The sequence below is a fragment of the Zeus faber genome (assembly GCF_960531495.2).
Source record: "Zeus faber genome assembly, chromosome: 12".
Classification (NCBI taxonomy): domain Eukaryota; kingdom Metazoa; phylum Chordata; class Actinopteri; order Zeiformes; family Zeidae; genus Zeus; species Zeus faber.
The window spans coordinates 17,065,065-17,084,865 of record NC_137196.1 but is presented as its reverse complement, the minus strand read 5'-3'; the positions used below and the strand labels follow the sequence as shown (position 1 = coordinate 17,084,865).

The 19,801-nt window shown below is 45.4% G+C and overlaps 2 protein-coding genes across 2 annotated transcripts; one reads left to right on the top strand and one right to left on the bottom strand.

Moving 5' to 3' along the window:
- Positions 1-465: 465 nt before the first annotated feature.
- usp14 (ubiquitin specific peptidase 14 (tRNA-guanine transglycosylase)) lies at positions 466-11,711 on the top strand. Its single transcript, XM_080011347.1, has 16 exons — positions 466-561; positions 1,365-1,510; positions 1,625-1,657; positions 3,124-3,228; positions 4,397-4,500; positions 4,623-4,681; positions 4,779-4,909; positions 5,276-5,356; positions 5,476-5,558; positions 6,091-6,205; positions 6,358-6,423; positions 6,616-6,708; positions 6,928-7,056; positions 8,794-8,854; positions 8,947-9,054; positions 10,805-11,711. The coding sequence occupies exons 1-16, from the start codon at positions 546-548 to the stop codon at positions 10,948-10,950; spliced, it is 1,476 nt and encodes a 491-aa protein (XP_079867473.1). The 5' UTR covers positions 466-545; the 3' UTR covers positions 10,951-11,711.
- A 55-nt stretch (positions 11,712-11,766) lies between these two features.
- On the bottom strand, positions 11,767-18,777 carry thoc1 (THO complex 1). The gene is made up of 21 exons (XM_080010776.1): positions 18,713-18,777; positions 18,392-18,465; positions 18,240-18,300; positions 17,834-17,903; positions 17,325-17,443; positions 17,055-17,103; positions 16,879-16,974; positions 16,469-16,551; positions 16,316-16,389; positions 16,109-16,217; positions 15,735-15,869; positions 14,864-14,964; positions 14,703-14,769; positions 13,958-14,008; positions 13,795-13,865; positions 13,569-13,664; positions 13,408-13,473; positions 13,246-13,329; positions 13,006-13,153; positions 12,800-12,884; positions 11,767-12,193 (listed from the first exon to the last, which is right to left on the bottom strand). The coding sequence occupies exons 1-21, from the start codon at positions 18,758-18,760 to the stop codon at positions 11,916-11,918; spliced, it is 1,965 nt and encodes a 654-aa protein (XP_079866902.1). The 5' UTR covers positions 18,761-18,777; the 3' UTR covers positions 11,767-11,915.
- Between the last annotated feature and the right edge of the window lie 1,024 nt (positions 18,778-19,801).

The following is a 19,801-nucleotide window of genomic DNA, read 5'->3' as shown; positions in this document are numbered from 1 at the left end:
ATGAAAAGTCAAACTTAATAGTCTCTTAATACTTGAAGTGCAATGAGAAAAATCTATCGATTTGATTTTGTAAAATATATTTATATTAAAGGGATAATCTGTCATATATATATATATATATATATATATATATATATATATATATATATATATATATATGTGTGTGTGTGTGTATTTACACCGTATAAATGAAGAATATATTTTTTTTTTAATCAAAAATATCACATACAAATTTCTATTTATATTCTATTTAAATGTAGTATACATGTAATAACGTAGACGGATTATTACATTTATATGAATACAGTAAAAAATGTCAAATAAATAAATATTTATTTATTTATTTGTTGATCTGCAACGTTTGCGACGTGCGCGCGCGCGCCTTCTCAAACGTCAGGCTGCTCGATCGACGCCAGAGCGCGTCGTCCAGCCCCCGGCGTGTTGTTGCAGCGTCATTCTGTTTGAATGAAGTTCGAACTCGGAGATCGAAGCCGACGCTGCCTTCGAATCGAACCGCAAAACAAGGAGCTCAGCAGCGGCGAATCATGCCCGTGTTTACAGGTGACAGTCGCCCGCGCCGCGCCGCGCCGCGCCGCCCTGCCCTGTCGTTGCCGCGGAGCAGCGAAACGCGACGCGTGGTTCGCTCCGGATTTCGACTTTCCTGCGTTAGCTTAGCCCGCGTTAGCCTAGCAGGCTAGCGTCGGTTAGCGCCGCTTCCGCTGTAGCTACATGCTAGTTAGCGTCAGTCGGCTAGCAGATAATCACTTAGTCATTCTTAGTTCGAATTCTTGGGATTTTGGTTTCTCAGCCGTGTTAGCGACGCCCCGGCCCTCCCGTGGGACTAATTTGTGTGTTCAGGATGATTAGCTGCTCTTGAGCTGCGGGAGTAACAGCATTTGCAGCTTCTTGGCTAACCAGGACCAAATAGACATAGATGGAAACAGACTTTATTCATCCTCGTTAGGGACATTGCGGTGATACAGCAGCATTGAACAATGGGTGATCAGAGGAATAATAATAGTGATATAAAAAAAAAAAAAAGACTGACGTCATCCGTCCAACCTAAAAACGAGCCTATTATATAGAGAAATTGGCACAATAAGCCTAAAAATGAACAAAATAGAAAAGTTTGCCAATATGTATAATAACCCTAAAAATCAACCACAGAGTAGAAAGAAATGACAATGTACTGTAAACAAAACAATGGACAAAAAACATCTGTATCCTCCTTTTTTTTTTTTTTTGACAGTATCTGCCAGGGAACCATGTTTTCCAGTGTCTGGTTGAACTGACGTCCTTAACTTCAGCTTTACATCGGCTGTGTCATACATGACGGGAGATGTTTGGTTTGTTTTTGCTCGTAGTAAATGTGAAATGGGGCAAGGAGAAGTTTGACGGGGTGGAGCTGAACACGGAGGAGCCGCCCATGGTGTTCAAGGCTCAGCTCTTCGCCCTGACGGGGGTTCAGCCCGAGAGGCAGAAGGTGATGGTGAAGGGAGGCACGCTGAAGGTACGCACCCCAAAAAAAAAAAAAAGAAAAAAACCCAGACGCGGTCGTCTCCCGACACCGCTGTTCTAATGACGTCGCCGAAACCAGCTGATCAATGTCTGCTCTTCATTCTAGGACGACGAGTGGGGAAACATCAAGCTGAAAAATGTAAGTATATCGTCTGTTGCCCGCGTCGAATACGATGCAGATGTGGTCGTAAGGTCACGTATCACTTAAGTGGGGATAAAATTGCGGCGCCTGACAAGAACTGTCATTCCCGGCAGCTAGATTTTGGCCTTTGGCAACCGCCTTGTGCGGTCTGGTTGGACCGTTGTCAACCAGTTTTCATATCTTCACAAAAAATAAGCGTAGTCTAACTCTGTATAGCCCCTTTCCCACTTACAATGAAAGCTGTAAATCTACCGGCAATGTTCCTTGTTGGCGTCATTTGATAATGGGAGCCGGTGTCGATATTTTGTAAAAGTTGTTCCGTAAATTTCCCCACTCTCAAAGTAGTATCATTTCCGGCAAATTGCTGGAACGGCTGTAAATAGGAGTGTGTGGGAATGGAAGCGGTAACATTGCCGTGAAGAAGGGGTGGAGCCGAATCCAAATAAAGCACAAGTAGTGGGTTTTTATGAATATTTATATCATAGAAATATTTAAAGCATGATTTGTTTTCGGGAAGGGGAAAAAAAAAAAAAAAAACATTTGGGGAAAAATGGCGAGTCCGAACCGTGGCGCTCGGCTTTAAAGATGAGAAACTGAAACACGTCCAGTCTCTATAGAGACAGGTCTTTATATTCTCAAATCGTATTATTTTTCTTTTCAAAAATGCCACTCAGACCCTGGACGTGTCTTTTAGAGTAAGGGGTGCGGTGCGGGGACATGGAGCACAAGCGCTTTGCCTCTGGCTACACCAGGGCACGGAGCCGGAGGGAACAAGCAGACAGGGAGAGGGAGAAGGGGTGGAGAACGTTCCCTCTCCGGAGGCAGAGAGTGTAGGGCAGGTTGAAAATTATCACACTGATTTAATAACTTTGGATTTAGGGTTATTATGTCCGGGGACGAGGACTCTGTCCCCTCTCAGTCAGCGGAGGGAAGGGTCCGTGGGGTGGGGAGACGGGGAGTGAAGCACTCGTCTAAAAACTAATTTTGTTGCCTTGTCTCACGTGATATTAGACACCCCTCGCGCGAGCATGATGTAATGTATTCATAACAGTCATCTATGTCCGAACAGACTCCATACGGAACTTTTCTGTAAAGGGGGCCAATGTGGGAACGACTTCCTACTGCCTTTGCCGGATATTTTTTTTTTTATCCAGCGATGTTACGGATTCCATGTGGGAAAGAGTCTTCTGTTTGGAAACTCTCACGTCGTGGCGCGTTGATTTAATGTGTCGAAAGTGGTCAGACAAATGAAAAACTTGAATTAGGGATTATATAATGTTATATAATACATATTTAACTAAATTCTAAAATGGGGCGGGATTGACAACACCATTCTCACCAACAGCTGATTCATGGTTGCCAACTTAGCAAGCACTTTTAAAAGTTCGTGTTCAGCCTTGAATTGAAGGATTTGTCCAAGTTGTGAAATGTGATTGTATGTTATTGTTTGTCTTTTCTCTCAGGGAATGACCTTACTGATGATGGGCTCTGCAGACGCCCTGCCTGAGGAGCCGGCTGTGCGGCCCATGTTCGTGGAGGACATGACTGAGGAGCAGCTGGCCTCAGCGGTGCGTTGAGTATCTAGTAGGGATGCATTGATTGTGAAATTCCGGGCCGGTACCGATGTTTTAAATAACAGTTTGGCAGATGCCAATGTTTTCCCTGAATGCAGCATCGCTACCTGCTTGAAGCGCTGCAGAAAGCCCTCCGCGTCTTCTAAAATCGATTGCAGATGGCGTTGTTGTCTCGCACCGATATAAAAATAAATAAAGTTTAAAAAAAAAAGGCCAAAATGGGTCGCCAAATATACTTTGGCAGCCATTAATGTACCTGGGCGGCACGCCCAATAAAGTCTGTGTGGGTAAACACCCGATAAACATCGGTCACTACCATCGTCGAATGTCTTCTTATTTGCCGATGGTAGTCAACAAGGCGAATATCGGGCGATACCAATGTACGCCCGTTAAATCGGTGCATCCCTCGTATCTAGGGTGCTAAGGAACATAGCAACGGAAGAACCACCAACGAACATGTCCCTAAACGCCATACAAAGTGTGTTCATGACGATACAACGATGGAAAGAACCAGAAGGAAAGTTGAACTCCATGTGATATTTGGAGCAGAACTGCCAACACCAAGATGTGTCGGCAGAAAAACCCAAATAAAAACAGTGCAGAGCGTGTGATCCATGTAGTTAGCCAGTTGAAGTCATTCCAGATGCCACTCTGGATCCAACACCCGGTGCTATTTGTGCGAGAAACGGCCATGATTTTGAATACTGCACTAATGTTTGGCTTAGTATATATTAGAATACTATACTTATCCAGAGCATCACACTAAAACATTTAGTCGTATTTGTTCAGGTAGAAAAGCTACGTCAACGGCACCATTGTTCAACTGAGATGCATGTTACTGACGCTAAAATGTCAACGTTCACACTTGTTTTTTCAACTCTTTTGTGTCGACATAAGAATGAAATGTGTGTTGTTGGTCAGCATCGATGTTATTAGATGTGTATATAAACATGCATTGTATTGTTTTGTTGGCAAGATTCAAGAGGTTTATTCGTCACATACATACTTCTTAACATATATGCAGTGAAATGTCAAAGAGGACACAACAGTTTCTCGTATCCCGTTGGGAATTTTATCCTCGCTGGGAGGTCATCCATCTTGTTCTCCAGGGACTGGACATTGGCAGGAAGGGTGAAGCTAGTTTCTCTTGTGTGTTTTCTAGATGGAGCTTCCCTGTGGCCTGACAAACTTGGGCAACACCTGCTACATGAACGCCACCGTACAGTGTCTGCGCACCGTGCCAGAGCTGAAAGCCGCGCTCAGAAGGTGAGAGCTCCATTACCAGAGAAAAGGGAACGATTACACCGTTTTTGTGTCCAAAAACGGAAATCCTTCATTGAAAGTGCATTGTTTTAAAGATTGCGGAAAACTATTTGTCCCCTGTCCAGGTATTCGGGTGCTCTGCGATCCTCAGGGGCAAACGCGCCATCCCAGTACATCACAGCAGGTAGAAAATACACCATTCAACCTGCTTGTATATTTATGTATTTATTTTTGCGCAAGCCTCGCCGTGCGGAAAAGCTCAAATGCGCTCTCCCTCGCAGCGCTCCGTGATTTATACGAGACCATGGACAAGACCTCATCCAGCCTCCCGCCCATCATCCTGCTGCAGTTCCTCCACATGGCGTTCCCCCAGTTCGCCGAGAAGGGCGACCAGGGCCAGTACCTGCAGCAGGTCCGCCTCCCCGTGCCGCACCGATGCCAAACGAGGCCTTTTCCTTAACCCCAACTACTTTAGTAATTGGTTGGTGATTTGCCAAACAGAAAGCGTCTTTTCGAGTTTGTTGCTTTGTCTGTGCTTTTTCATTTAAGTGCAGGAATTTTAAAAGCCTGTTTACTAATCAAATGTGTTCAGGATTTTGAAAGGTACCACAAAAGGGGAAGAAGCCCGAACATTTGTCTTGGGTTACTCCCATGAGCTATATTTTGTATTTCTAAAGGGCTCCTTATGCAAATCTGAAAATTCCAAAACAAATTAAAAGGTGAGGCGGGGGGAAATGTATTTTGTTTCTATATTTATATCCATGCTGTGCTCGGTCAGGATGCCAACGAGTGCTGGCTGGAGATGATGAGAGTCCTTCAGCAAAAATTGGAGCCTCTAGAGCCAGAAACTCCAATGGAGGTGAATATACATTTATTTTTATTATTTTTCCCCCTTTGGCGTTTTAGGATTCATTAGTACGTTTTTGTGCTCAAAAGGTTTAAATGCAGAAACTGTTTCTTGTTCCTTCCTCCGATTAGACCGACTCTGAAAGCGGAGCTGCCTCTGCTGCGCCAAAGAAGAACCTCATCGACCAGTATTTTGGTGTGGAATATGAAACCACGTATCCTTGAAGTCAGTCGGTCTTTATTGTTGGTGGTGTTTTTTTTTGTTTGATTTTTTTCAGTGGGTTTTCTGAGCTGAACCGGTTTATTTAGTGTTCCTGTGTCAAGCTGTTAATATGAATATGATCATTGTTATGTAGTCCTTGGCTAAAATAAATGTCACATTTAAGAGCTGTTTAAGATTGATGTGTTGACTAACAGCGGAGACCTGATGTGGATCCATTGTTTGGGATTGTGGGCGTAAAACCGGAAAAGTTGGCTACTTGAAGACACTAATTTTTATTAAACGTCAGACTGAAGGAAAAAAATAACGTTATTAATAGAGATTTCAAAGTAACGTTTCACTTCTGGAACACTGAATCATGACCACGTCGTTTGATGTTTTTGTTTGACTCTCATGTTCACTTTACAGGATTGGGAGGGCAGTCCTCCTTTTATTAGATTCTAAAAAAAAAACTAAAAAAAAAAAGACTGCTTGACTTGAGGGATGTGTTCAGTCCTGTCAGAGTTGTTCTTAACACTCCTGTCCAGTATGAAATGTACAGAGTCTGAGGAAGAGGAGCCCACGAAGGGGACGGAAAGCCAACTGCAGCTCAGCTGCTTCATCAACCAGGAGGTGAAGTACCTCGCCACAGGACTGAGGCTGGTACGTACCACACACCATTCTTCTGTCTGACCAGCTGTAGTTCTACGGCAGGGCCTTAACGCACACAGGAACTTGCAAATAAGAAGTCGGTCGCCATGGTAACAAAGATCTTATCACGTCTGTGTGTGTGTGTGTGTGCTTCATCTTGGTAGAGACTGCAGGAAGAAATCACAAAGCTGTCTCCATCCCTGGACAGAAACGCCCTGTATATTAAATCTGTAAGCTTTTACTTTGAAGCATTCCTCAATCTGCCTCAGCGGAGGAAAATTGTGAATGTTCCTTAAGAGTGTGTGTGTGTGTGTGTGTGTGTGTGTGTGTGTGTGTGTGTGTGTGTGTGTGTGTGTGTGTGTGTGTGTGTGTGTGTGTGTGTGTGTGTGTGTGTGTGTGTGTGTGTGTGTGTGTCCTGACAGGCAAAACTCAGTCGTATCCCTGCCTACCTGACAATTCAGATGGTTCGGTTTTTCTACAAGGAGAAGGAGTCTGTCAATGCCAAAGTCCTTAAGGTTTGTTTTTTCTAAACCTTTATTGCAATTTAACTTCCAAGGCCGCATTTCAACGGTCATCACGGAGGGGCCTCTCTAAATGGGTGTTGGAGCCTTTTTCATGTAAAATGTTGTTTTTTTTGGGGTTTTTTTTTTTGGAATTCTAATCAAATCTTTTTTTCCTGAACTCTGAGATTCACGAAACAAAAGCTGTGATTTGATAAGCGCCTTTCTTTGTAGGATGTCAAGTTCCCCCTCATGCTGGACGTCTACGAGCTGTGCACAACCGAGCTGCAGGAGAAGATGCTGCCGCTCCGGTCAAAATTCAAGGAGATGGAGGACAAAGTGCTGGAGAAGCAACAGAAAAAGGTGAGGACAATGGACCCCTCGCTCTCCTCTGGAAGCCTCCGACCTTCCTATCAGTCCACACCAAAAAAGGCTACTTTTTGAAAATGTAGTATTTTCTCAGCCTTTTGGCCTCCCGTCTCCACTGTTTTCCGTGTATACGTACGAGCGAGTAAAACGCCGACGTCGGGACCTCCACTTGCGTCAGGAACCTTCTAGGAGTGGGAATCGCCAGGGATGTCACGAAACCATATTATCGCGATACTTGGCTCCCGATATGATAGTCTGATTCTTTTTTTGCAATATATTTCAATATATCGTTCATTTCTTTCTCATCTGACATCGTGAAAAGTTTATAATACATCTTTTTTTTTTTTTTCTTCAGTGCACATTGAGTTTAAAACACTGAGGTCATGACGTCAACGTGCTCATGCCTCAGGAACCTACAAGGGATGGCCCACGACCACTCTGTTTACCTGTGGTCAGTCTTGTTGGCTTTAATCACATATTATAAAGTCGTTAAATTAGTTTCCCATGTCTCCATTGAAAGTTAACTTTGTTGGAGTCGTGCCTGTACAGTATTGGCTATGAATATTATGGTCGCTGACTGCACTGTTGTTGTTGCTGCTGTAACGCCTGAATGTACCTCCGGGGATTAATAGTTCCATTTGTCATCAGGTTTTCACCGTTGGTCTCGTGATCTGGACGTGTTGAGAATCCTAAATGACCTCGGATGTTAACTGCATTACGATGACACTGCTTCTTCGCACTTGCAAACTTGTTCCGTTCCGTCCGTCGATTTCCTGCGCAATGACTATTAAAGAAATAGAAGGATTTTTGACGTTTCGGTGTGGACTGCCCACCTTTTTTAAAACACTAGTGTGGACGGGGAAACAGCGTTTTTAAATGTATCCGCATTAGTCTGGACGTGGCCTATATGTCACGGCCATAAATCGAAATAAAAAAGATTTGTGGTGTTAGATTATCAATACAGTACCATAAGGGGAAATTATTGCGATACTGTATCAATTTATTTAGTTATTTATTTATTTTTAAATTCCCCCTACCGATAGAACGCAACAGCGATGGCCCGCCGGCGACGGTTTTGTTGTTTTTCCGCGTCTCCATCAAAGCAGCGCTGTAACTTTTGGGAGCCGTGGGGGGTCCTTGCTACAGGTATAGGTACCAGATGTGCTCGGCCTGGTGGATCGGCTCGCACGCGCGAGTCAGAGGTTGAAACAAAAAAACCCCTGGCGCAATGAAAGTAGGGGCCGGTGCGCGCCGGCTGAGGTGTGGGCGCCGGCGCCGGCACACCACTGGTCCGTCTTGCCCGCGACGTAGTGCCGCAAAGACAGGAAAAAACACACTTTTCCTGCGTTTTCGTACCCGGACACAGAAGTTACATTGTGCAAGAACAGGCGTTCAGAGGGGGTGGGTGGGAATGAAAGGTGCCATTCTCCATATTACAAGTCAGTGTTATATCAAAATGACTCTGAGGCTTTTATTGTTAAGGTAAGGAAGTAACATGGAGTTGCTTTAAAAGTCTCTCGAGCTTATCACTGCGCTCAATACGCATGCTTTTGTGGTCTTCTGTGGCGTTTGACATACCGTTTTACAAGATTGTCGCCCCCTACTGGCCTGGCGTACGTATGGGAGTGTTTTAAATTGTTTTTGCATTTTAGGGGGAAAAATGTGTTTTAAAAAAAACCTGTACACGTGCGGAGGAGGCCTCAGACTCCATGTTGTGTGTTTGCTCTGCAGGTGGCGAAAAAGCCCAACTCGGCAAAAGAAGCCAAATTAGAGCCCTTCTCCTTCCCCGACGGCAAGTTATTCCTCCTTTCTCCTGCCTCTTCTTTCCCCCCGGCTTCCTGTGTTCATGATTTGAGTTCTCACCGTGGACACTGTGCTCCGTAGACCTCGGCTCCAACAACAGTGGCTACTACGACCTGCAGGCGGTGCTCACCCACCAGGGCCGCTCCAGTTCCTCGGGTCACTACGTGGGATGGGTGAAGAGGAAAGAAGGTGAACCGGGATGCGGCGTCGATATCCATGCATCGCTCCTGTGAACCAGTAGACCAAGTCCACCATTAGCGCCGTCACCATCGTGACACTTAAGTTGGCGATTAATCATCGAAATCTGTTGTTTTATTGGCCTCACATGCTTTTACACACGTCAGGAATTTTGACCCCCCCCCCCCCCCGTTTCACAGTAACTCACACTGTACTGTAGATTCAACAATAGTAGTAGTGTTTTCCTACAGTAGGCTACAGTTAACAGTGGTGCTGTCATGCACATCAGTCAAGTGAATGAAGTGCAAAGGCTAAATATAAGATTTGTATGAATAATTTATTGCGGGGAGAAAATGGCTGTGGGCGTGTACGGCTATAAATGTTTGACAGGCATTGCCCTGTAGCTTCCAAAGTGATGCCGTGAGGGAAGGAGCTGTTCCTGCGTCTGGAGGTTCTGGAGTGCGGTGCTCTGAGGCACCTTCCAGAGGGGGGGGGGGGCTCAAGGATGCGACGGCCAGGGTGCGATGAGGTCGGCCCTCATCTTCCCGGTTCTGGTAGCGAAGAGATTTTTGGAGCGAGGGCAAGTCCAGTCCAAATCACAGAGGGGTTGACGGAGAAGGGGGTTGCCTTCCGAACTCCGCTGTCAGGTTATGGTTGCACCAACCGTCCAACCTCCCCCTCTGTGTGCCGACGCACCCCCGTCTCGTATGAGACCAGTGGCGGTTGTGTCGCCCGCAGACTTGAGGCGTCAAACAGGGCGGCTCCTGGAGGTGCGGTCGCTGGTAGGCGGAGCAGCCCTGCAGCGTGCCGACGCTGATTGATTGGGCGGAGGATGTGGGTTTCCCCGGCCTCGCTCGCTGATTTCTGTCAGCGGGGAAGCTGCTAATCCACTGACGGGTGGAGGCAGACACAGCGGGCTGCGAGTGGGGTAGTTCCGGGAGGATGGTGTTGAACGCCGAGCTGAAGTTCAAGAACAGTGTCCGTGCAGGAGTCCCCCGGCGTGGAGAATGTGGTGTAATCCCAGATAGACTGTGTCATAGCATAGGGGTATGAGATAAACCTTAATTTAATATTAAGTTACTTAATAAACGTAATAATATTAGTCTTGATAGTACATGTCCACCTACTGCAGAAGAGCCATTTATTTGTAAATATTCAGGTAGTTAATTTTTCAATTCAAGCCAACTGATGGAAACTGACCTAATTCCCATTCTATTTATTCCACTCAGGTTTGGATGGAAACGCATGATCGTGGAATCGAACCATTTATCTAATATTTGTGACGGCTCTCGTGTCTATATATAGTGACTTTCTTTTTTCTTTTCTTTTTTTTTTTTTTTTTTTCCTGCAAATGATTTGGACCATCTGTCCGACTAAAATATCGTTATTATATCATTAATATCCGCATTTGTGTTCCAATTTGGTTGTGCGCCAGCTTAAAAAAAAAAGGGGGGGGGGGGGGATTTAATATTGAATTTATTTGTAATTTCAAACCTGTGTTGGGAAATTTGAATAGGTAGAGTTTTTCGGCAGGTGTGCCAAGGCCTGGGTAGCACCGGTGGGGGGGTCAGAGCCGGACTGCACAGATGTAAAACGCAGCGCTGGATTCTAGTTCCATTTCCACGTTCTCTGGCCGTGTGGACTGTGCCGCTAGCTCGGATACCATTCCTCAATTCGGTATCTCCCTGGACAAGAGGCCGCCGGACAGCAATGTCCGGCTTGTCCGTCGCGGCGCTCATAATTTGTCGTCATACTTTTGCAGATGAGTGGGTGAAATTCGACGACGACAAGGTGAGCGTGGTGACTCCGGAGGACATCCTGCGGCTGTCCGGCGGCGGCGACTGGCATATAGCGTACGTTCTACTCTACGGCCCGCGCCGGCTGGAGCTACTTGAAGAGGAACAATGAAACGCGACGCAGGTGCAGAGGAGACGAACCTACGAAACATCCAACACTTACAAAATGCCATTTCTAAGCACTGTCTGCATAGATGTGCAATAAATCCGGGTGTCTTTAAAAAAAAAAGAAAAGAAAAAAAAAAAAAGAATTTGACCTTAACATTTTTTTTTTTTTGTTTGTTTTTGTAACAGATACCAATGCTTGTAAAACAAATTGTCAAACGGTGTTTTGAGTATATTTACCTGGAGTTTCAAAAAAAAAACGGCGATCTTTGGACTGGCCCCACCTGAGGTTTCAAGTCTAGCTCTGCGGTTCCATTAGATGTTTTCTATACATTGTATATTTTCTAAAGCCTTTGCCAAGGTGCTCATGTCATGCAAGAAAACAAAATCCTCTCTCGCCATTTCAATCGAACCACGTGTACAGAGAGTTTGGCCAATGACTATCAGTGACTTAGACAAACTCGTGCATCCGCTAAATCCGACTCCGTGAGGCCGAGCCCCCTTCTCGCCCGGCGGCGGCGGCGTCTCGAGTCTCGCCCGGCGAGGTTGTTTAGTTTTCGAGGACGGGGACTTGAGGTGGACGCAGGGTTTGCTTGACAATTCTCGCACGTTGACGGAATTGGTTTTCAGGGTTTTCCACCCACGATGCTTTGCTGTTTTCCATCCTCACCCTGCCACGATCTGTCAGACTTGTAACTATCCACGGTCTGTAATAAGTTATTGACTGCCAGCTTCTCATAGATGGTTCGAATAAACTGTTATACCAAGTGTGTCTGAGTCATGTTTAGGAAGAGAAAAAAAAAAAAAAAAGCCTGGATTTATTACAAAAACTTTATTGAATTTTCTGCAGTGGAAAAAAAACAACTCACGTGAGCTTCAAAAGCAAAGACAACATTAAAATTGACATTTTGTGGATTGACTCAATTTACAATTTATAAAAAAAAAAAACATTTGGGTGCCTAAAGACGAACTTCACGCCTCACTGAGGCTGTCGGCGATTTGGGAGAAGCCTGAGGCGTTGAGGGCGTTGACCAGCGTGTCGACGGTGGCCTGCATGCCCTCCCGGTCCTGCCAGGCCACCAGCAGCAGCTTGGCCTGCACGTCCACGTCCTCGCTGTCCGTCTCGATCTCCCGCAGGTCCGAGGCCTTCATCTCCAGCTGCCCCGCCAGGCTCTTCCAGTCGGCGCCCAGCTTGGCCGCCACGTCGTCCATCTGCTGGTTTGACACCAGCTTGCTCTGCATGCTCGGACCTGGGGGACGGAAAGACCGCGACGCTCAAAACCCACGCGGGCCGGAGTGGTTTGTCAATGGAGAACATAGACGGCGCAGAGATAGTGACACTACACTACTGTCCAGTCACGGCAGTTGCCGCAGTGGGAGTCCCATACAAAAGTGTCGGCAAGGCTGGTAACCGGGCCAACCATGACCCCCCACCCGCATTGTTATTAATCTCCTTTTTGAAGTAGACTACGTAATGATGAAGACTAATTCATAGGTTTAAAAAAAAAAAATAAAATTTGGGATTATTATGACCAGAGATGCTTGAAAGTGCAGCGGCTTTGCTCCAAGCTTGCCGCGCGTTAACAGTAAAATTGTGGAAACTGGGAAGAATTGCAAGTTAAAAGAAAGAAAAGGTGTTTTAAACCACGACCAAGGATGACAGTTAATGTGTTCCCATGACAACACGCACTCCACACATCACAGAAACACCTGGAAATATTAAGCTTCATCTTCTCGGCGAAGAGGTGAACTCAAGCGTTCCCATAAGCAAGCAGCTTATTTCCCCGACTGTTCTCCATACTTGTAGTGAGCATCTCCCGCGACTCAAAGGGAATGAAGTCTCAGTTGGAACTCACTGTCGTTGGTCTCTTTGAGCAGGTTGTCTCCGTTGTCGTCGTCGTCCTCCTCTCCCGTCTTGATCTCCTCTGAAGGAATGTCCTTCTGCGTGAGGGGAGCAGGAAGCACCACGCCAGCTTTAGTACAGTGTCTCGTGACGCCGCGCTCCTTCGTCAACGTACGGAATAACTGAGCAGACGCGGCGTCCGCCCGCTCCTTTCCTTACCGGCAGCTCCTTGGCCAGCTTGCTGACCATGCTGTCCAGGTAGTCGGCCAGGCTCTTGAACTTCTGGTTGGTGGGTTGGAAGAAGTGGGGACTCCGCCTGGAGAGGAGCCTCAGAGCTCGCCAGCCGTAGTTGGAGTTGCGCACAACTCTGGATGTGCGGAGGGCAACACAACACCGGTGTTAAACATGCCGCGTTCAAACATTTTATTCCAAAAGGAGGAGCGGGAGCTGCCCACGTACTTGTACTCCTCTTCCACCATATTGGCCGCGTCCGCCTGTTCGATGGCCTCCGCAAAGAACTCATCCAGCGACGGCATGAACTCCCTGCGCGGAAACACCAACAAGTATAAATATAAACGCACACGCACACCCACACACACACACACACCTTGCTGCACTGACCTGCTCTCTGACTTGCAGGCCTCCATGTTGTCGTGGTTCAGGTTCCACAGCCTGGTCAGCTCGTCGCTGCGAGGAAACAGAGAAGGAGTTAGCGCCGCAGTCACGCGCGCGCCACCCGGCTCCCCCCTCCCGCTGTAAGGCTCCCCCCCAAGGCTCCTTACTTCCCCATGAAGATCTTGCGGTCGGGGCCTTTCCCCATGAAGTCCTCTGGGGCCTGCCTCTTCCTGGTGGGCCTCTTGGGTTTGTCATCCACCGCCCTGTGGACGAGAGGGGCGGATCAAAAAAAAAAAAAAAACGAGAGCCACCGTAAGGAATGAACGGTCGCCAGGAAATCGGCTCGATGGCAAAAAAAAAAAAAAAAAAAAAAAGGAAGCCGAAAGACTTCACCTCTCCTTGACGAAGCTGGGGCACCCCTCGTTCTTCCAGCCGTTCCAGTTCTCCTCGGTGTTGAGGATGTGCTGGCGGGGACGAGGCGCATTGTTGGAACCCGCGACAGAGGAAACCGGGACAAAATAACCGCGGGTGAGATGCGCGGGCAGCCGGGTCTTACCTCCACCATGGTGCTGAACTTGTCTCCGTCGGGCGGGATCTCCCTCAGCAGCTGCAGTCAAACCCATTTAACACTTCATTAAGATAAAAATGTTTAAAGACATTAATTGTTATGACCATTACAGTTTCAATGCAATTCGAATCTTCATATGAGCAACGACCCCATTAAAACAAACATTCACACTTCTACTCCGGACCATTGGTTTAAGTTGAATTACTGTTCTGCCTCCTGAGGAGCAGCGGCATGAGTGTGTAGTTTGTCGCCAAACCAATCCATTGTTGCCTTGCTCCAACCTTCACTTGTTTACCAACCGATTAAAAATGTTGGAACAACAGAAAATGAGCAGAGTCGCGGGGCTGAGTATGAAACATTTCCAAACAGGCAACAAGAAGAAAGAGCAGATTTTCGTTGCTGCAAAGACGTCAAGACACAAACAAAGGAGACGAGAGGGGCAGTGGAGTAACGAGTCTGGGACAACAACTGACAAGAGGCTGGGATTGATAATAACAATAATAATAATAAAAAAATTAAATTAATAAAAAACACAAAATAATAATAATAATAATAAAAATACTAAAAATTATAATAATAAAAACAAAATAATAATAATAATAATAATAATGAGAAGTGTAACCTAGTAGACAAAATGCATTTGTTCAATCACGTTTCAAGTTTCGATTGATCAAAACTCTGTAGAATGACACGTCCAGATCGACAGACGGAGAGAGAGACAGACAGGACAGACCTGGTAGGCCAGTTTGGTCGTCTCTTCGATCCAAGTCGTCTGGTCGTCATTGAGGACACAGCTGGAGCTGGAAGACGAGGAGACAGAGAGATGTTACACCTCACGGGAGCGGGAGCGCTTGACGTGCTGCTCCGCCAGGCCTCACGCCGCCTCCACTTCACCTCTTGAACTTGACCTGTCCCTTCAGGTACTGGAAGAGGATGAGGTACTGCAGCAGGATGTGTCGCCTGAAGTTGCTGTCGCTGAGCTGCAGGTCCATCAGCTTGACGGAGGGAGAAGGACACGGAATATCAAATGCGTGCTCAGGGATAAACAAACAAACAAGATATCTGTTACATTCGAAAACGGGCAGAAAAGGCAGCAACGACAAGGATGAGCAGAGTTCCTTTAAATCGACCACATTCAAGACATTACTATCACACGTTTCTTTCCCTCCACTGGTAACAATTACTTGTGAACGCTGGCAATGTGTTCAGGTCATAATTTCAGGGTTTAGGAGACAAATGTTTGGACCAAAGTCACCAAAATAAATCAATTATTAAAATCTATGCGTGGGCGTGAGATATCACAATGTATATTTCACAGTATGTGTTGTGGGTTCCCGTATTCACGTGAAAGAAACCACGTCACAGCTCCCCCTCAAAACACACCTTTTAAAATCGCTTTCAATGTCTGACACTATATTTGTATGTTGTTCTTCCTACACTTTTCATGTCATTTTGTTTTTGTAGAAATTACAAAAACAAAATTGCTGTATTTAAAGATGTAATTTCTTTTGTTTTGTGTGATGTAAAGTGTCCCTGAAAAGCGCCATACAAAGAACATAGACAAGTAAAGATAGAATTTGAATAGAACTAAATTCTAATGGTGGCAATATTTCCTCACAGGGAGTTTCTTCTGTGTGTTTCCAAGCATCCTGCCCTCATGATACGATGGCCAAAAATGTCCCATCTGACTGGTTGAAACCCAATCCACGCTAAGTTGAGCAGAACCATAAATAAATATTAATAATAAAAAAGAAACATAGCCGACCTTCTCGCTCGTGAGGAACTTGGCAAAGTAGACGTGATCTCCCTCCGACAGCCTACGCTCCTCCTGTTTCCTTTTAGACACCTGCATGTCGTCCAGCTTGTAGCTCTTGAAAACCGCCAGAGTCTCGTCTGAGAACTACATTGAGAGAAAAAAAAAAAGAAGAAAAGGCACAAATATTAAATTCACGTAAAAAACACTTCAACTGTTCCTTATGCTCTAAAGTGTGATGAGAAAAGAGGCTCGGGGTAAACACTTGTGATCTTTTTGGTCAATATCAGTAACTACAATAAAACATTGTTGTTTGTGTGAAAACCTTTACAGACGACGCTGAAGAAGAGAACCACAACACGTGAAACTGCTCTGAGGTTTGTTACCTTGACGAAAGTCATCCAGGAGAATTTATCGTAGCACTGCACAGGGTTCCTGAAGTAGTCCTGCAGCGTCCAGAACTTTCTGTACAAGTTGTAGTCAATTGGAATGGAACTGTAAAAGATGAAAAAATCAAATATCAGCGACAGGGGATGAAAACCGCATCGAGGGAAATGTGGACGGGACTCGCGGTGCATTTCAAAATGGCTTACCACGGCGCAGGGCCTTCTTCCTCTCCCATCTCTCCCTCTTCTACCTCCAAGCCGTCCTCCCTTTCTTCTGTGTGCTACATAACACAGTAACCCATTAGCCATGTCCATACCGTTATAGATCAGCGTCACCGTCACTCAAACGCAGCTTCGTACCTTCTGGCCGAACGTACTCTCCTGCTCATTCTTGTTGAAAACTGTGATGTTGTCCAGGTTGAACTGGCTCTGGAGGTTGAGGCCTTGAAAACAAACAAAAAAAATGAAGAAAGCCGAAATGAAGAAAAAGGAACAGGGTGATGACGCTTCTACTGTTACTATGGAACATCAGCATGAGTTATTGCACAGTACATGCTGGAATTCAAATGGCCTGGTGGATTCAAGCTGAAGGGTTGTTAATAGGCGGAGCCGCGTTGCAAGATTATAAGGTGACGTGTACAAATCATAACAAATATCATTCTTTCGATTGTCTATGCAGGCTAAGACGGGGGAAAAAAAAAAAAAATGTTTTTTATTTTATTCCCAAAGCAAAGAAAAAAAAAAAAAAAAAAAACAATTTGTCCTCTCACCTGATTTTTCAGAAAGGGGGAAGAGACGCGCCAGGAAGAGCTGGATTCGCCCACAGAACACCGTGTTCTGGGATTTGGAAAGCCTCCTCAGGAGATCTGCGCAGATGGAGAAGTGAGTCACACACAGCTGAAGGTGTCCTGCATTCTCAAGCCCCGCAAAACACTACCATGCTCACCATTACACATCCTCAACAAGTAGTTCTTCCCTGCAGTGTAGAAAGAGCTCTGAGGAAACCAGAGACACAAACAGTGGGAGTTTGAATATAAAAGGTCATTTAAAACGTACAGAGAATGTACGTTTTGGATATGCGGTAGTAGCAGCGCAATTCTGACAATATAATTAAGGTCAGTCATTTCAATACCCAGCCCCACTTCAGTGTTCTCTAGAAGGACTTTTATCACTATCACTGTTTTAGGCTAGAAACTGTTAGAGAGGACCAGCTCACCGACTTCCACGTTGACACCTGCTGCTCTACAAAAGAGAATATCTTGTCACACTGGTCCAGGGGAAGGCAGTCCAGTATGTCTCCCAGTAAGAGGAACGGGGTTGTGGCAGAACAGATCCCTGCAAGCATTAGGGAGAGAGAGAGAGAGAGAGAGAGAGAGAGAGAGAGAGAGAGAGAGAGAGAGAGAGAGAGAGAAAAAAAAGAGGTTCAATCCACCACAAATATTATATGTGAAATTGAGATAATTCAAGGTCAATGAGATACTTTCTTATTTGAGACCGGCTGCCCGCCGGCATTAAGTATTTCTATTCAACTCTTCGGATGCCATGTGGAGCACCAGCCGACCAATTCTGTACTGTTCGGGAGCAAAGATTAACCAGCTTATAGAATTCTCAGATATAGGAGACGATAAAATGCATTCAAACGTTTGACGTTTTCTGTCCTTCTCGCAATCCGGAGGAGATGAACTGCTTATTGTTTTTAAGTGCGTGCCTTTAGTCCCAACCCACCTTCTGTAACAGCGTCGATGCTGACAGAGATGAGGGACAGGTAGTCATCACAGCTTGCTTTCTGCTCGACCTGCAGTGAAGGTAAAGGAAGCGGGCTCGTTCGGTTGAATCTCACAAACTCTCCCCTAACATCCATTTAGAGTCTGTCTCAGAAGATTGTTATTGTTAAGATTGAAGCGGTTTATTCGTCACGTACATATACAGACACTTCTATACTTTTGTTTCAAGTACCGTTTTTTAAGAACTTCGGCACAAAAAAAGGGGTTATTTCCAAGGCATTCCAGTACTTTGAAGGGTGAAATTAAAGCACCTCAATGACCCTTTTAACCCTGTTAATTCAAAGCAGATCAACTGCATAAGAGTTATAATCTTATACTTACTCACTAGTACTTAATATCGTACTTACAATCTGATCGCCCAGGACCCCCCTCAGCGCTTGGTCCAGTGTGGTTTTCTTCTCGGCCTCGCTGTGAAGGGGAGCGATGCAGGGAGATGGATGAATACGCTCTGTTCATCATTGTTTCCTGTCAAATCTTCCAGATCAGACGGGCTACTTACTTCCCAGGAACCTGGTTGAACGAGTGTACCAACGGCTTGCTGCTCCGCTCTGTCACGGCGCTCTCAGCAGAAGCCTTCGACACAACAACAAAAAAAAAATAATAATAAAGATTGAGATCATCGTCATTAAATGGGAGGAAACGTTCCCCCCGGACCGGCAACCGTTAGCCTGGAGCTAGCTACCGACGCCAGCTCCGAGGGGGATAAAGTGTGGGAGTGGTGGAATATCGCGATTGACGCGTAAGGAGTGGGTCGCATATTGTGTTACGACGTCGACCGCAGGAGGCAAACGGCCAACGGCGGCGAAGGAGGGCGTCTCACCGTAAATTTGTCCTTAGCGTCAACAAAATTGTACAGGGACGGCGACATCTTTGCTCGACGCTCTGCTCCGCTACTTCCGGCACCTCCGAGTCACGACTTCCGGTCCCTTCCGCGCGTTGAGACGAGGCGGCTTATATGACATTTATAACTGTACTTATTACCTTTTAATAACACATTTACATATACACACACGCATGATTATACATATACATACACATATATTTATATGTTCTTATTTTCTATTTTTAATTTCAACTACATTTCTAACATCCACATTCATCCATATTTTCTTCTAATCTGCATATATATATATATATATATATATATATATATATATATATATATATATATACACATACATATAGATGTATGTATGTATATATACATATATATAATATGCAATTTTATTATAAATTGTAATCAGAGTACACATCACCGCTCATCTGCAGAAAATCTATCTCCCTCACTGGGTTTAGCAGGGTGCCGTGATTCAGTTCATGTTGGCCATAGGATGGCAATGTTGTACAGTGTACACAATGTGGGAGGCAAATAAGAGCGTGATTATTTTTATGTACAATTGTGGTTATAGTTGCAACATCCTCATGCAAAAACATTGATATATTTGATAGAATAAAGCTCATTATTGAGTTGTTCTTATGACATGGGTCAATAGGACGTGACAGGAGTGATTGGTTAACTTACTTCATTTGAGGTGGCACATTATATTATTTGGCACATTCTTTCCAAATCCAAAGCTCTGCTCTGGTCCAACTGTCTGTTCTTTTTTTTTTTTTTTTTGTAGCCAGTTCCCTGCATATCACGGCGCTCACCCGTCCGACACTGACCTAGTGCCAGAACCTGACACAAAGCAGAGAGGGAGTGAGCAGGGAGTTGCTCTCAGGTTCCAGATAAGGCACAACGACCACGGATTGTGGTGGATTTAGCGATGAGTTGATGAAGGGGTGCGGGGTTTGAGTTAAGACTCAAATAAACTATTCTCCAAACTCTGTGTGTCGGGGATGTGTCTCCTCTCGTGCAAGGGGATGCTCGAGTTGAGTGTTTTACCGCGGACCTTGAAACTCCCTTCAC

Coding starts and splice junctions, on each gene's coding strand:
- thoc1 (XM_080010776.1), bottom strand. CDS start 18,760: ATGTCGCCGTCCCTGTACAATTTTGTTGACGCTAAGGACAAATTTACG. Junction 13,474..13,568: donor CGCAAGATCTTCATGGGGAA/GTAAGGAGCCTT, acceptor GTTTCCTCGCAG/CGACGAGCTGACCAGGCTGT. Junction 13,330..13,407: donor GCCTGCAAGTCAGAGAGCAG/GTCAGTGCAGCA, acceptor GTTTCCGCGCAG/GGAGTTCATGCCGTCGCTGG.
- usp14 (XM_080011347.1), top strand. Junction 1,511..1,624: donor TGAAGGGAGGCACGCTGAAG/GTACGCACCCCA, acceptor TCTTCATTCTAG/GACGACGAGTGGGGAAACAT. Junction 6,206..6,357: donor TCGCCACAGGACTGAGGCTG/GTACGTACCACA, acceptor TCATCTTGGTAG/AGACTGCAGGAAGAAATCAC.